General features: G+C 47.7%; 1 protein-coding gene across 1 annotated transcript; it reads right to left on the reverse strand.

Moving 5' to 3' along the window:
- Positions 1–6,160: 6,160 nt before the first annotated feature.
- Positions 6,161–15,727, reverse strand: LOC128728987 (uncharacterized). The gene is made up of 7 exons (XM_053822636.1): positions 15,422–15,727; positions 13,627–15,343; positions 13,154–13,541; positions 12,913–13,088; positions 12,583–12,750; positions 7,502–9,216; positions 6,161–7,432 (listed from the first exon to the last, which is right to left on the reverse strand). Exons 1-7 carry the CDS (start codon positions 15,725–15,727, stop codon positions 6,161–6,163), a joined length of 5,742 nt encoding a protein of 1,913 aa, XP_053678611.1.
- Positions 15,728–16,920: the final 1,193 nt, after the last annotated feature.

The following is a 16,920-nucleotide window of genomic DNA, read 5'->3' on the forward strand; positions in this document are numbered from 1 at the left end:
CGTTGAATAGGAGAAAAAACTATATGTATATACGTATGTATGTGGAAGAGCTGACTTGTGGGGGTATTGGAATTAATTGGTGATGGCAAATTAAGGCTTCGTGAGTGAAAGGAAAACATAAATTCACATATTTTGATGTAAACTAAGCCTAATCAAGGAGCTTGGCATTGATTAACCCCTTTATGTTTTATAACATATAATAAAATGAATTCAAATAAAAACTCCCAGCGATGACTTCACTCATGCTTAAAATGCCAATTTAAAGGAAATAAAACGCCTGTTCACTGCATTTTCCGGTTCCCAGAACCGTTATAAAGCATTGGCATGAAACTAAAATCCCCAACTCTTTTGATGTACATGTCTATAAAAGCCGAAGAGGCGAAAGCGTAAGGTGGATAGTGTAAAAAAAATAAAATTTAAAACCCAAACGATACCAAGCCTAAACGATTAAAAAAATATAGCTCTCCTTCGATCCACTCACGTAAACATTGAAGTACTCCTTATCCTGACTCTAGTTAACGATTTGCACCGGAACCATCCTTGCTGGGCCCGCGAAAGTGTGAAGCAGTTGGGGGTTAGAGGTGCATTACAGACCCCCACATAACCTCACACCCTAGCGTTGTAATATCACTTTCGTATTCGGTTGCCAATTCTGCACTTCCGGTTCTGCCAACTATGGCACACCGAGTTCGGTTAGGAAGAAGAGAACGCGTTTTCCACCAGCATTCAATACCTCGAGCGAAGGGACAGCATAAGGACACAGCACTAAGACGCTCCTTTTACAGCGCATTGACCGCTGTAGTAGGGGTAGTTTGTCTCTCCTTCCTCTAAATTGATTTCTCGTTTCGTTTGTGGATCGACACGGTGAGCCGTTTCTTCTCTAACACCTTCGCTAACTAATCATCCATTCGGCTCCACGATATCACAGGCACTCAATTATCCGTTCGCATTTCGATCGTCTTCTCGGTACTCTTCTTACAAATCCTTAAATGTCGTACAGTGACGTTCACCAGCATCACATTTGGTATGCTTCGGCGAGCTGTTGACATGCACCCAACTCGGCATCAAGGTTCCGCCAAAAGTCCTATTCATTTCGCTACGATCCCATCCTCTCCGTACCGGTTAACCTATCTTTTTCTTCATCAAGTTCGCAGCTGAAGAGAGAGAAACGTTTGGTGGGTTAACATACACTGGGAAAGGGCAGAGAAGAAACAGCACGATAGTGTGTCTCGATATGAGGGGATATGTGCACCTACCGATCACTACTGCTTCTCCACCGTTATTGCCTACCTCATCTTCCAACCATTCATTCACACTTAACTCTTGCAGAAGTATAGCTAAACGAAACGAGTCAACGCAATGGAATCCTGTACCACGTCACTCGGCGCTAAATAGGCTTAATCTTACGAATAGTTAATGCTACCACTAAGATGTTTCCGTGTGTATGTGTATGTCGGCGTCGGTGGTCCTTCCTCTATTAGCTGTGATGACCCAACGATCGCTGGCAGCCCACTTTTACACCCTGCATCCATCGGTACAACCGCTGGATGCTCACTCCTGCCACCAAAGGCCGCTGGCGCGCCATTGACTCTAGCCGTTCGTGCTCCTCCAGCTCCTGCTTCTTCGAATGCAGCAGTTCATCCTCCATCGGTGATCCAGACCGGGGTTTCTCTGGTGCTTCAACACCTGCTTCAACTCGCTGCCAACCATCGCCGGTGGCCTTATCGTCGTCGGTCTTTGGTGTGAGGCTCTGCTCCTCGTCCAGCTCCACCAGCCGCCCATCCACGATCGTGATCCGGCGTGGTTGGCCAGCCAGCAGCCGCAGCTGACGTCCAGTGAAGGTCGGGCCGGAGACAGCGGACGCGATCCTGGCCCGCCTGGCGCAATATTATAATGAACCGCTCGAGTCACCGTGGAACGGCAGGAGACCATCTCCGTACGACGCGGTCGGTGAACCAGTGTTGGATGATGACGACTGGGCCAGCTCGAGAGACGCCCGGCTGGCTGAGCTAAAGCTGCTGCTGCTCAGATCCTCCTGGTCGAGGTGTACTAGCGAGGCCGATTGCAGGCCTCCTGCGCCATCTGCCACCTGGTGATGATGATGATGGTGATAAGGGTGGTCCTCATCATCGGGTATACTCTCGTCCATCGGCGAGGGCCCATCTGTCGGATGGAAGAACACAAGATGTAAAAGAAAAGGAGAAAAGAAAAAGAGAGAAGCTAAGCTTAAGTAAAGGTATTCAAGACACGAGCACATATTACCACGTTTTGCGAGGACATCCTGTCTCCCACCCCATTTGCTTGTGTGAGAGAGGTCATGGGACGCATGAGTACTAGCCTTCAGATGGATGGTGGGTGCAAGTAAAACCTCTTCCCTTATCGCAACACAGAGCCAAAACTGACAACCGAAAGTTTCGATGCCGAAACAAGTAAAACGCACAATCACCATGTTTTTTTGTTTTGTTTTGTTTGTATGCATTTTTTTTCGCCGAGCTTTTTCTCAGTTTTTGCATTTTTATTACGTTATTCATTTTTATGAGTTTTTTTCTCTTTTTTTCAAACGTTTTTCAACCGTTAATAGAATTTTCCCACCGCTACTTTCACTCTGATCGTTTGCAATTTTTACCACTTGTTTCGCGAGCCCATACACACATACACCCACACAATGTTCGTGCATATCTCTCGTGTTGCTCGTATGAGTGTGGGTGTTTGTGTGCATGTACAAGTGGCTTTCGTTACATTGTTTGACTTAAAATTTAAGTATAATTATACCAACACGTGTTTCTATACTTTTTTTTTTGTATCATTCAGTATCTTCCCTATGCTCTTCTTCCGTTTAGTCCCTTTCCCCCGCCTTCTTCATCTCTGTACTCTTTTTTCTTTCTGCAACCCCTACCCATCTGCATAAATATATAAATAATCACATTTCTTCCGGTATCAGTTTGCTTGCATATGTTGCGTCGTACGTGTGGGTGTGTTTCTTTTTCGTCGTAGGGAGCTTGGGGTGGGGAGGAAGGGTTTCTAATTTGTGAAACGGTTTATATACCCCCATTCGACACACCCCACAGTCAGTTCGTCTTCCCACGGCCAGCACAGCATTTTGCTACGTTGCGTTAATAGTTATCGTTTTTTTTCTTCTTTTTTCGTTTTCGTTTTAACTTTTTTTCTTCGCGTTACATCCCATCAACATAGTGTGTTTATATTGCAATTAGGGTTTCTGTAAGTAAGAATGCAACGGTGATTTTTGCTGTTGTTCCTTTTCACTAGTCATCTGTTTTACATTAAGCTTGGTTCAACTAAACCAAGCTATAAGTGTCGCATTGTTATTTTTAAACCCATTTGTTTAATTTTTTTTCAGCCTTTTCAATATATGCGCATTTGTTATTAAGTTTAGTTATTTTGGTGTCTATTTAAGAATAACTCGATTACCTAGTACTTTTTTTGCTGCTTTTATGTGGATGTGTGTTTTTATACTTTTTTGTGTCGCCTGCAGCTCACGCAGAGTTTGTTTCGTTTTCTTTTCTTCCTTTCATGTTACAGAGGGTATTAGTCGTGTAAGCAAACGTTAACATCAGAGTGGGACATGCTTCTTACTTTTCCGTAATTACAAACATTAAAAAGGCACCTCTCGTGTGCCCCAAATTAAGCGAAACTCATCCAGACATGTGATCGAAAATAGGAAAAAGGATTAAACTAAAACGGATTAGTCTACAAGCTAAATACACTATTCGACCGTCGTAGCGGGCACTTCTGTCCCGAAAAAAAAAACAAATTCTTAACGATCTTGACGGACTCGAGTAAGAGAAAAATTCTGGTGCAGAACACGTTGTTCGGTGACTGACTTCGGCTTCGAAATGGTAGTAAAAGTAGTCTTACCCTAATCATAACTATGCAGTGCCACTTAAGAGAACAAACCAAAATCAAACGATACACCTCGACGGGATTCGCCCCATCTTTTTTTATCGTATTTATGAGATATTCGAAAATATCTTTTTTACCATTCGACAGCATAATTTCAGCTCGTCCGTTTTTGCGTTATTTTATCTAATCCTACACCTATGCTTTCTTCCGTGATTGTGAAGTTTTGTAATTGTGTGTTCGGGTTTGTATGTGTAGGAGGGGATGGTTGCCTTTTGTATTTCTATATACACGCCTAATACGTGTACTGGCAGTTTGACAAACAAACGATGGACTAAAAAGAACAACAACAATCGAGACGACAATGAAAATTAAACTAGCAGAACAACCGGATACAGAACATTACACCTGCCACCATTTGAAGTTATTAAACAGTGAATACACATACTTTCCACAGCTCTCAACAAAGATTCTGTACGGACAAACGTACCGTCATCTACCGGGGGATAGGTAAAGTCACTTGTTTGTCTCGTTACAGTTTTGTAATAGGTCAATTGATAGGCTCCCTTTCGTTCTCTTTCCAACTCGAAGCCTTATATGGCGCTACCTAACACCGATTGTTATTCCTTTCGGTTCCGTGTGCTTCGCCGGTTAACTATTGATTGATCGATTGCTTCTATTAGATTAGATCTAGTACATCATTGGTACAGTTAACAACAAACGGAGAGAAAAAACATACTTGTATATTAGCGGCAACTCTCAACATGTGCTCAACATGTCTATGTGTGAGTATGTATCGTGTGTACACTCAGCGAATGTCCTATATCCATTGACCTATGTCAGCGTTATTCATTTGCTTTGCTTGATGCCTTAAAACTCTTACGTATTATCGTTTTTTTTGTTGTGGGCCTTTTCTTCTGCTCTCTTTAAATTAAAAACGTAACATACATGATTATACTTGAAACGAAAAAACACACTTCACAGTGTAAAATTTGTGCATCCGGGATGAAGCGCTAAAACTTGTAGACGAAACATAACATTAATGCCTTATGTTCAGCAACCAGAGAGTTAGTATATGGGGAAGCTTTTTGATAGAACAAATCCGTTCACACAGGTTCGTGAAGTTCGCGAAAAATGCTGCCGTTGCTGTTTAACTGAGCCTTCGTTGGCGACCAACATCACTCACGTCACGCCTTCGCGCAGGTTTTATATGCGACATATACTGCTGCTCCGTCTCATTCGGTGTGCAAGCTTACTATGGCACGTTCACAATTCAATGCAATGTTGGCGGAGTGAAGTTGAAACCAAAACTCGCCATTTCGGCGAGTTTCCCGGGGTTGCGTACTTAATTCGACTATTTTGCTGCTGTTTCTCCCTGTAATACGGAAGCTATTGGGCAGCCATTGAACACGCGTCATGCTCGGATTTGTGGAGGGTGGTTCTGCTGATCTAACAATAAATATAACGCTACCTAATGATCGCTTCCCCATATTCTGTTTTCAGGCTTGAGCTGGGAGGGGAAACAAATAAGCCTTAGTGCGATATCGCTGCCACTGCCTGAACGTTAAAACAATTTGAACTAAAAAGAACTAAAAATTCACTAAATTGCTGGCTGCATTCGAAAGCGCATGAATCCGCATGAAGATCGGTTGCAAATAAACGCTCGTATCGTTAGTACATCGCTAAGAAACGTTACATATCATGTTGAGATCGCTCAAAACGAGACTAATTACTATCTATTGCCGCCTATTAAGCACTTCCATCGGAGAGGTGTCAGTCGCACGTGCGCGTGGGGTATTCTATGTTCCCCCCCCCCCCGGGCGGGCCTCGGCAGCATCATTCGCCATTCGAATTCTATTTGCTTGTTTAATAGACGTGTGCTCGTAGTTCGATAGCATTGCAGATGCTCAAGACAAACGTATGTGATAGCTTATAAACACAGAACGAAAGAGGAGTTTTGACATTTAGTCACCACCCGCGAAACATATTAAAAGATGAAGAGTGAGAGCGCACTAGGATCATGGAGAAAAATGAAGCACAAAAGGACACGAAATTGTTTCGATCGGAAGATTGAACGGCCAAAAAAGGAACCTTTTTGGCTGGAGCCCGAGCGGGCACACATACAAAGGAAACAGCTAACACAAAAGGCCACAGGTCGGGAAGCTAAACGTTAGGCATATCTAAGTAAATAAACCCCTAGCACAAAGCAAGAAAGATAAAGCAGCAGCAAGTAGGACAGCAAAAACAGAACCAGCAATGATGCCGCCGAGAGCGCCAACAGCACCATTCGCTTCACCAGTAATTATTTGCGCTTCTTCTTCGACTTTTTCTTGCCATTGCTTCCATTCGCACCACCGGCCAGGGTGGCACCCGGTTTGCTGCCCGCCAAGGTGACCCCAACGCTCGCACTGAGACTACTGCTGCTACTACTGCTGTTGGTCGTAAGCGGTTTAGCTGTCGCAGATACATCCGTGGAGGAGGCAACTTCTACTGCCGGCGAAGTAGGCGTTGTTGCGATCGCCTGCTTCACTGGCTGCTCGCCATTGGTGTCCGTACCGTCATCCTCCGGTGGCAGTGCTGTGAACAACGTGGATGCGGTATTATCGACGTCGTACAATGGATGAGGATCTTCGACCGGGAGCGGGAGGTCCTTTTTCATCCCCAACATCGTCGTCGTTGCCGGAGCCGTCGAGAGCGACGATGAGGACGTCTTGTTGCTAGAGATCAATGGCTGTAGCTCTTCATCCTCTTCGTCACCATTTTCGTCCTCTTCATCGCCACCATCGTCCTCGTCGGCGTTCGTGTTGCTCACGGTACCATGCTGGCTGGTTCTTTTACGTCGCCGTCTTTTTCCAACCTTCTCCACTGGGAGATCCTCCAGCTCGACCAGCGGCGTAGGACCTGTTTCGTCACCGGGTTCCTCTTCCTGCTCGTTGTTGGTGGAGTTGGTCGTTACATCCTCGTCGTCTTCAGACGCCGACGACAGGAGACTTACGATGGTTGCGGTGTTGATGGCGTTTGTATTCGCCGAGCTCGTCATATCGGTCGGTTCATCTGCAGCCCCAGGCGAGGGCGGTAGTTCCACATCCAGCTCGAGACTTTTGTAGTCCGAATCCTGCCCCTCCAGCGAGGGTTGTTTCGGAGCGTACCTTATCGAGGTGGTTGAGTTGTGCATTTCGGCTGATTCACCTGTCTCAGTGGCCTGTTCCGACGCCACCGCTGGCGAAGCTTCTCGCAGGCTCGAACACATGGCCAACAGAATGTTGCCTCCGGCTAGTACGCCTTGCATCTGCACCGCAACCTGACCTTGCTGGTCGACACGGGTCGGTTCAGCGTTCGCCTGCTCAACACCATCCAACGCGTGCTCGTGCAAAGGACTTTCGAAGCTGATCAGCGTTCGCTCGGTGGTCTCGACGACTTCTGGTTTTGCACCAGTCGTCACTTGCTCGGACTCACCCTCAGAGGGAAATTCCGGCAATTCCAGCGGAGGCAACGGTGGCTCAACGAAGCCCAACATCTCGTACCTATCGTCAGTGGCTAATGGGTCGTAGAAGGTGTCCATAGTTGTGGACACCTCTGCAGCTGGCTGTTCCTCGACACATGGTTCCTCCACTTGTTCCACTGAGCATCGGGTGACGATTACCTTCGTATCACGTTTGCCTCGACCGCTCGTCGTGTTCGATTTGCTTACGACATCCTTGCGATCCTTGCGACTAGTGGCCACTGGGGCTTTCGACATCACTTCCCGATCCGTATCCTCCCCGAACAATTCCAAATCGTCTATTTTCAGTGCTTCCAGTGGAGGCAGTAGTTCCACGGCATCTATCACCCCTGGCGGGGTGCGTTGCTTTCGATCCGGCTCAACGGATACGGCGGTATCTTTTCGCTTGGAACCATCCTTTGGTTGGATGTTCGCGTTCCGTTTACCACCGGTTCGTTTCTCGGTGAGCGTACTGTCCCCTTCCGGCGCGCTTCTTTTATCCTGCGGCAAGCCACCATTGCCCGTATCTTTTTTAGCTTTTCGCGACACATCCTCAACTGGCAAGGACGATTTTTCCTTACGAGAAGCCTTCATTCCCACATCGCTGGCAGTCGCACGTCCTTTACCACTGTTCGCATTCGTTTCGGCCTTTCCACCGGGTTTTCCAGCATCCATCGGGATTGCAGAGACACTCTCCTCCATTGCCACTGGCAGCTCGATGTTGACGAACTCCTCGCACGCGGGTGGGATCACTTCAACAGACCTACGCTTCGGTTCCGGTTGCTTTTCCGGTTTGTCGTCCTTCAATTGCTTATTGCCATCTTGCTCCTTTGCTGATCCTTTGCGCACGCTAGCCCTCAGCGGCCGCTGGTCTTCCTTCTCCATGATCATGGTAACCTCCTTGCTCCGGTGTGCCACCCCGGCCGTGGTACCACGTTGGACCTGCTGCTTGCCGCTGCTGCTGAAGTACGCCAAATTTTTCTCCTCAATCACCGGTACGATCAAATCGCGACCGATCAAGGAAGCCGGCTGACTGACGGGACGTTGTTCGAACCCACCGCTCAACAACGTACCAGCCCCATCGGTGCCACCGGAACCGGTCCGATCTAAGGACGAACCTCTATACCGTCCTGGGTGCATCTCGTGCGCATCCAACTCGCGCGGAACCGGTCCTCCACCTGCACCGTGGTGCACTGTAACAACCGGACGGAACAGCGCCTCGTCACAGTTCTCGTGCAAATAGGCCTCACCGCACTCTTGCATGAAATCGTCCGACTCCAGGCTCTCCGGTCCGGCCGTGCTGCCGGCGTTGCTGATCGTCGTCACCGTACCGAGCGGGTTGACCACCTTCGCAATCGTTACGCCACCGACGTTCCGCCCACTGGCGGCCGAATCCGGTCGACCCGGATCTGGATAGTACTGCTGGTGGTGATGGTGATGCTGCTGTTGCTGTTGCTGATATTGCGCGCTCGACTGGGCACTACCGAGACCTTTCATAACTAAACCACTAGCTTTGTTGCTACCGTCGCCGCCGCTGGTGCAGGGCGGCGGCTGCTTACATTCATAGAAACATCCGGTTCCATCCGCTTCGCCACTTCCGCTGACACCGGTCGCTCTGCAGCCACCGCTAGCACTGCCGCACTGTTGGTGATGGTACTGCTGCTGCTGCTGCTGCTGATGGTCGCAGATCGAGCTCAAGGAGTGTGTGGATGAGTAGATCGACGTGGATGAACAAGACGACACGGACGATAGCCCGGTTGCGGACGCCAATGGATGCTGGTTCAATGCGGGATTCGGGTGTTGCTGCTGATGATGATGCTGCTGATGTCCTGCGACGCCACCGCCGCCCGTCGAACCGGTTGATGCCGATAGATTGCCTACAACAATAATAGGTAGTTCCGGGAAGGGTAGTGGTGATTCGAAAAAGAAACGCACGCATCAAGAACCGCCAGGGAAGGAAAGAAAGAAAGAGAAAGAGAGAAAGAGAGAGAAAGGGCGTGGTTGAGAGATGAGTTGGCGCCAGTTGGATGGGTTGAGCGGCAAGCGGCGCGGCACAGCATCAAGATGTCCAGGGACGGAGATCGAAAGCACGTGTCCAGACCGGAAGCACGTGACGGCGGAAACGGAGCAGACCCACGTGGTCACGTGATCGGAAATGTTGTTATACCCGCGCAAGGCAAGGGCGACGGCGGTTTGGTTTTATTTTCATTCGTTTTGTGTGAGAGTGTGTGAACCACGGCCAGGATACGCAGTAAGAGATAGAGAGAGAGAGAGAGAGAGAGAGAGAGAAAGAGAGAGAGAGAGAAAAGGGAAGAAAAAAGAAAGAAGCCATTGGCAAATGTTTTAGAACCATTTTTTTGTCACATTTTCGGCTACTATCGATAGTGAGAGAGATATTAGGGATTGTTTGTTTAGCTTCGCTATTCGTTTCAGTTTGGGCTACTTGATTTAAGGATTTCGATCTTCGCGATGTCTATGCGAGGATAGAATGGCGATGTCTTAAGTGGGATTTTCCTTTTTCTTTTCAAGCCAGCAACTGCATTTCGGTGCGCGTGTTTACACGAACGAAATCGCAATGCAATGTTCTGATTTATTGATTTTTGTATCTTGTTCAATCAGAAGATCAAAATGCAGCCAACCGTTACGTTTCAGCTTGTTTAAGTGATGTTTTGTTCGATTTACTATTGGGAGGTTTGTGTTGTAATCAAAAGTACCAAACAATATTCAACCAACCAAAACATCTAAAACGCCAACTAGAGAGCCAGACTAGGTACAGATAAATCAACAGGTTATGTGAGGAATGTGCACGATGCGAACACTGGCTGGGTGATGTAACAAAAAAAAACAAACTAGATTTACAAACCAGGCGGAGTGCAGAGTTGTTTCTGTTTTTTAGGGGCGATAGTAACGTATTAATACAGCCACAACTTCCGCTTTATATGCATATATGCCGGAAGTAATGGCGCAAAAACACAAAATCGAAACTTAAGCACCTAAAGTATCTGCACAAAGAGCAGGTTGCAAAGTATACCATGCGATCACGAACGAGTAATTCAAGAACAAATGTACAGAAACGTTATAGAAACGTACCGCAGGGGCGGGAAGAGGAAAAGGTGCTGTTATTTAACGTTACTAAAAACTAATAATCTGTACGTTAGAGTTTGGCAAAAAAACGAGAAAATTATAAATCGAAAACGTAACGCGAAAGCAAAACAAAGAGGAAATAAATGGCACAACATTGTTAAACATAACCCAAAAGCAGAACGAACTAAAAGGAGCAAGAAACGCATCGTGTTATGAACAAGGAAAACAAATATCATCTAGCGTAATGGGCATTCAAACGCGATGCCGAATTTAAAAAGAGCTGCATAAATGTATGCAAATGAAGAAGGTACAAGATAATGCATTATCACATTCTTCAAAAAACTTTAGCTCAGCGTTTTAAAAATCATTTGAATTCCATTACGAGAAATTCTGACGCTCCATTGCACTCAAAAGAATCCTAATATGTTAAAAAATAACTATAGTAAAGAATACCCTAAGATGTCTCGAAATCACAAAAGAAAATTCTTTGCTAAGACGTATGTAATGTAATGGCCATAAATGGTTAAGGTGTACTTTCAGCAACAGCATGCATCAATATACTCCACAAAGGGTATGAATTTTATCTAATATTTCTATATCGTGATTCCAGAATGGTTCATTTCAACAATTGCCTCTGACTTTCTCGCTTCCATTTTTCTCTGTGGACTTCTCGTGTTGTTTCTCTCTTTCTCTCTCTCTCTCTCTCTTTTTCTTCATTCACAACGTGTGTTTAATCGATACGGGAGCGAAGGGGTGTTCAATGTTTTTCCTACTTCTTCTATTTTACGGTTGTGTTATTTTGTACAATTTCAATGTTATAATCGACGATAACGCCCTGAAATGCACGTGAGGTTTTTTTCGTAAAAAAAATTTCGCACGACGAAATACAGCTACATATCGCTACACAGATTTATCGTTTGTGGTTTGACGCTTTTTTTGTTCCCTCCTGTTTCTACTTCTGCTTGTTTGCAAATGTCATCTCCATCGTCTCCTCCTTCTTACAGCTGGATACTGATAAACGTACACTTGCGTTCGTTTTCGCTTGCATGATAAAAGCACAGTTTAGCAAATTTAGAATACACCACAGCGCTCTGGGGCATCGTACGGTATCGGGCGAATTGGATGTGTTGCGAGGGTTCGATATTACTTTCGACAAAACCAAAAACATAAATACTCTGTCACCCAACTCCACCAGGTGGCAACAATGCAGCTACGGTTTGTAGCACGTGTCATTATATTACATCGGCAAACAAAATGTTCTTAAAAACAGGTGGGGTGCACAGAGAACAAAATGTTGTCTTACAAGCTAGTGCGCAGGGGATTGGAATATGTTTTATTTGCTGTTGTAGTTTTTTTTTACTTTTAAAAGGAGCAGGAAATAAAACAAGCAATGATAAAATCATTTATGAGCAAATAAAAGCATGATGCGATGGATGATGAAAAAGCGAGAAACAAAAAGAATATTTAAAAAGCTGTATCAAAAAAGTAACAACACTCATTCGGCGTCGAAAACCACTTCATGCAACAGATATGCGGTGTCCCATCGAAGGGCGAAAGGGTCAGGACGCTACGAATGATAACTCAATGTATCTAAAGAACGTGCTAAATGTACACGAACGTTTTAAATTTAACCCATAGCATCCCTTACAAAATTTCTCTCGTCTCGAGAGCAACATGGTAGGCAGTAGAGGGAAGAGGCTGATGTATGGATAGCAAAACAAGTTTGGTAAACATAAATTGATACAATCCTCAGACGCAGTAGGATGCTAACAAAAAAAACAAACAGCAAAAGAGACACAAAACAAGCCCAAACCGGTGCCAAATGAAAGTTATTACGATTGAAACAACCTACTCTACATAACAGTGATCTAAGCCGTGAAATAAGTTACAGGAAAAGATTCCACTTGCTACACAAACAAACTACAAAACAGTGCGATTCTTAATGGCAATAATGAAACGTGAATAACTAAACAAGAAAAAATGAAAAACAAAACAAAAAACCAATCGAAAACAGAAACCCAAATGTGAAGAAACGCAATGGCGGTTTGGTTTAGTTTCTGTGCTTGATGAGGGTGGAAAATTCAGGAGGGGTTTAGTGAAGGTAAGTATCGCACACGGGTGGCGTATAAACGCACACCGCAAGTGCAGACGATCCGTACCTGTCGTATCTCTGCCGGTCGCAATAAGAGGCGATTCGCGCATCGCATCCGCCAGATCCTCGCGCAGCTGCGATTCCACAGGACCGAGGGAGGAAAACTCCGTGTCAAGATTTTCATGATGGCGAAACTCGTTCATGTTCATCATACGCGGACTTTGCTCATAGCTGCCTGCTTGCAGAATTCGCAAACGTTGTTAATTTTCGAGTTTTTTTGAGGTATTGTGCGTTTTCCATCATCGAAGCACCGGAAAGGAGAAAAGAGCGGAAAATGCGCGTCAGTGAATTCAAATCCAAGTGGTGGTTCGGAAATTTGCGAATGAATGAAAATTACTACATGATCCTGATTCAATGAGAACTGGTACCAAGGGCCTCATACCTCCAGCTAAAGGCATGTTCATCGGGTTGGACCGTTGGAGGGGCCGGTTGTACACGCCACCGCTACCACCGCCACCAGCGCCACCGGTGCAAATTTCCACCGCTTCCGTATCGATCGACGATAGTGGGGAGCTGTGGAACGAGAAAACCTACGCGTTAGAGACTTGCGTGACACACGTGAGCGAATGACTACTTACCCGCTCGGTGTGTTGTACGTTTTAAACATAAACTGCGGTCCCATCCATAGGCGCCGGTGTGGCCCAGCGTGGGTGATGATTTCAACCTGCGATAGCCACCGATCGTCGTGATCCATGGTGATGCTGCCGGTACTGCCGCGATTATGCGGATGTTGCAGCCGATCGTACCCACTCCCGTAGTCGAGCGTGGAACCACCGTCACCGGCACCACCACCACCACCGACACCTTCCTCCAGGAACCGGTCTTTTATAAGCCAATTGTCGAGTGACAGCGGCGGCTGGATGTCATTCGAGGAAGCATTTTCCTGGCGCTGGAGGCACCATTGGGCCTTCGCCTCCACCTCGAGCTCGATCGGTGTGTCGTCGCATATCTTCTCCTTCGGTGTGCCTGCAGCGAAAAGATGACATCCCATCCCATTATTGTAGTCGCACAAAAAAGAACCAGAGTTTAGGTAAGCGTGAACTTAACTTACCCGAGGCGTGTTTCGGCTCGAGATCGTACTGAATAAGAGCGCCATGTGCCGCCATGATGAAAAGCGAATCAACCGGTTTGCGCTGGATGCGATGGGCAGGTGTATCGCGCACGGAACATCCGGGCGGATCGAGCAACCAAGACCGAGCCTTAGCGAAACTGGCACACACACGCAATGGCTTCACCAGATCATCCGATGAGGATGACGAGGAGTTACGTTGGCGTGCGTGGTGATGGTGATGTCCCCCGGCCGATACCTTCCCCGATCCCGATCCACCGCCTCCACCGGATCCTAGGCCAACTCCACCAGCACCTCCGAGCAAACTGGCCGGCTGGCGCAACTGTGCCAACGGTTGTACAATCGTCGGATGTGGAAATGGTGGCGTACGTGGGTTTGCGTAAGCCGTAGCCGTCGGTGTGTGGTGTGATCCGGCACCACCTTCACCGGAATGTGACACCGGGCTGCTGGAGCGGCCATCGATGGACAAACCCGCTGAGCGATGGAACCGGGACAGCCGATTCACGACGTGGGGCGATCCGTGTGTGCGTACCCCAGCTGGACCACCGTACGGCGTGACCGGAAACACGTGCGTTGTGCCACGCAACGTCGAGACCGCTACCCACCGAGAGTCCAGCGAGAAGGAGATATCTTGCACCTTGGCCGTTGTGTCACCTCGGTGCAACACGTACAGGTGATGTACGGCTGCCAGGGATGCTCCACTCGGGTGCGGATGCAACCGGAACACGTGGAAATCGTGACCACGCCGATCGGCGGTCAGTAAAAGCATACCGGGGGCGTCAAACGCCAGCGCTACGATGGCTTCCGAGTGTGCCAGAAAGTGTGCTACGATCGGATCACCACCGGTGCACGTAATTGGTGTACCCGTCGTAGGGCTTACGTCCTTAATAGGGTGCTTGATGTCCAGCACTGTCACAACACCGGGCTGATTGTTCTCACCAAGCCCACCGGCCAGTGATCCACCACCACTGATGTCACCAGTCGAACCGGGTCCACCGAGAGTACCACCACCGATACCGGACGCTCCGGAACCGCCTCCACTCCCAACCAAACTCGATCCAAGGCTCGATCCAAGATGGCTCCCAGTCAACCCAGCGGCCACCTGCTCCCCGAGCTCACGCAAACCCTTTCCAAGGCTTTTGGCCGCGTTCAGCACCGTCGCGGTGTAACTGGTGACGCCATCACCTTCGCAACCACCGCTCGATCGCTTCGAGGGAATAAGCCGCCGTTCGGCGTACGCGATCCACCGGGATCCCAGCGCGACCGGGTTCGGATTGAGCCCCGGGCTTGGATGGCACGTCGTTACCGTAAGGCGGTCTTCAAGCGTACGCGCGTCAAACACAGCGATGCGCTCCGGAAACGTCACCACGATCGAGGATCGGTTCGCAAGGATGTCGACGATCGCGCTCTTGAACTTGATGCTGCGAACCGTCTCTCCATCCTTGAGCGAGACGAAATTGACCGCACAGTACTGAAAGCCACCATTCGTACCGGCCACCGCCGCACCCGCACTACCCCCGGTTGGGCCACTCTCGCATAGTGCGATTAGGGGGCGCTTGTGCGTGTACTGATCGGCTGGGTCTGTTGCCGAGTCGCGATCACCGGGTGCAGGTGTTGGCAACACTCGCAGGCACTTTACGCTGCCATGGCGCCAGGATAACACCTCGATTGCTTCCCCGTTTGCTGGCACGATCCAAACCTACGGTAGAGCGAAAAACAAGCGCACGGTTAGAGCTGTCAACTGTCAAAGCACGTCGCCAGAGGGCGCTCGACTCACCTGTACACCTGTCACGTAGCCGAGGATGATCAGTAACGGTGGGGCGATGCCACCCTCAAGCTCCCAGTCGTCACCAAGGCATGGGTCGCTGATATCGGCCGCATTCTCAAACCGAACCCACAGGATGTGATCCTTGCTGTCGCCTACAGGAGCCTGTGCCTGCAGTGTCACGTCGTTGATGAACCCGGCCACACTGTCGATAATGGACCGGTCGCTGACGGCTTGCGGGGGTACGATGGCGGGCATGCACCGCACCACTCCGGGGCCGGTCCCGCCCGGGCGATTGCGCTGGGAGTCGGCTGACATTTTCAGATGCGATGTCCTGCGGATGTAGTAGGAAAGTAGGAGGATTGTTACAAACACTAAAGCAGCTAACTTTTGTCGATAATTTCCCAATTGCGCACTGTTCCCGTGGAACCCTTTATTACGGCCATTTTGGCCGTCTACAAAATGAGCGACAGGTACGAATGCGCCGCTGCCAGGTTTCGGCTAGCTTTTTGGCAGCCAACAGATGTTCTAGCCAGCTGTACTCTTTGCTGATACATTGCAAAGCGAGGGGGCGAGTGAGGCCCACCGAAGTTGGAGGTGGATGGAGAATAGTTTTGTCTTAAAATAGCACCTTGGACCGATCGGTTCGCTGACACCCTGGTAGTGTGGTCGAGTTAGGGGCAAACAGCGATTTTTTTGCGAGCTAAACGATGATGTGATCTAACCTAAACCCTTTACTAACAAATCAGACAGCGTTCTTTACAAAAATATACGCAAATGTTACCCATTTATTTAAGAATTAAGCCACTAGTTCAAGGCCATATGTGCGTTACATTTGACAGCCTTTTATTTACATTAGACAATGAGGAGTTTCGGAGGTGTCCATGTCACAAAAGATGATACTTAGTAGCTTGAGATTAATCAAGTGGCCAATTATTTACAAATCTATTACAAGTAATGTTTAGAATAATGTGTATCGTCAAGATCGTATGATATAGCTGTAATATATAAATCTGAGAAGATTTGTATAAATTAGGTATTGATTTTTCTAGATTTAAGCCATAGTAATGAAGTGTACAGATGATAATTTTTAAATATCATCGTTTTCTTTTAAAAAAAGAACAATTTTCAACAAGATGGCGTCACAAGCGTAACCTCCCCAAAATGATGTTGCTTCTTCCAGGATGTTTGCTGTAGACAGCAAAAAAAATAAAAGATTGCCAACGTGGAAATATGGCACACCTCGGTCGGATATCTGCACACGAAAGCAATGCTAAACCTGAAGCAATGCAGTTGCAACGCAACCCAACATTGTTGTCGTCACGTAACAGCCCGTCCTTCGCAATCGCCCTAGCGCAGAGAGTGGGGGGTTGGAGAAGGAGGAAGGGAGGGACACCCTTGCAAAGGTCTCACCCTTCCTGATCCAACACGCGCGCATAACAGCTCACATCACACCAAACCACACGAACTCGTCGCAACAAACACAACAAACACAACCAAGACAGGCCCTC

Source organism: Anopheles nili, chromosome X, assembly GCF_943737925.1.
Source record: "Anopheles nili chromosome X, idAnoNiliSN_F5_01, whole genome shotgun sequence".
In the NCBI taxonomy this organism is placed as follows: domain Eukaryota; kingdom Metazoa; phylum Arthropoda; class Insecta; order Diptera; family Culicidae; genus Anopheles; species Anopheles nili.

Coding starts and splice junctions, on each gene's coding strand:
- LOC128728987 (XM_053822636.1), bottom strand. CDS start 15,727: ATGTCAGCCGACTCCCAGCGCAATCGCCCGGGCGGGACCGGCCCCGGA. Junction 12,751..12,912: donor CATTGAATCAGGATCATGTA/GTAATTTTCATT, acceptor TTCTGCAAGCAG/GCAGCTATGAGCAAAGTCCG. Junction 9,217..12,582: donor GACCGGCAGAGATACGACAG/GTACGGATCGTC, acceptor TTATTGTTGTAG/GCAATCTATCGGCATCAACC.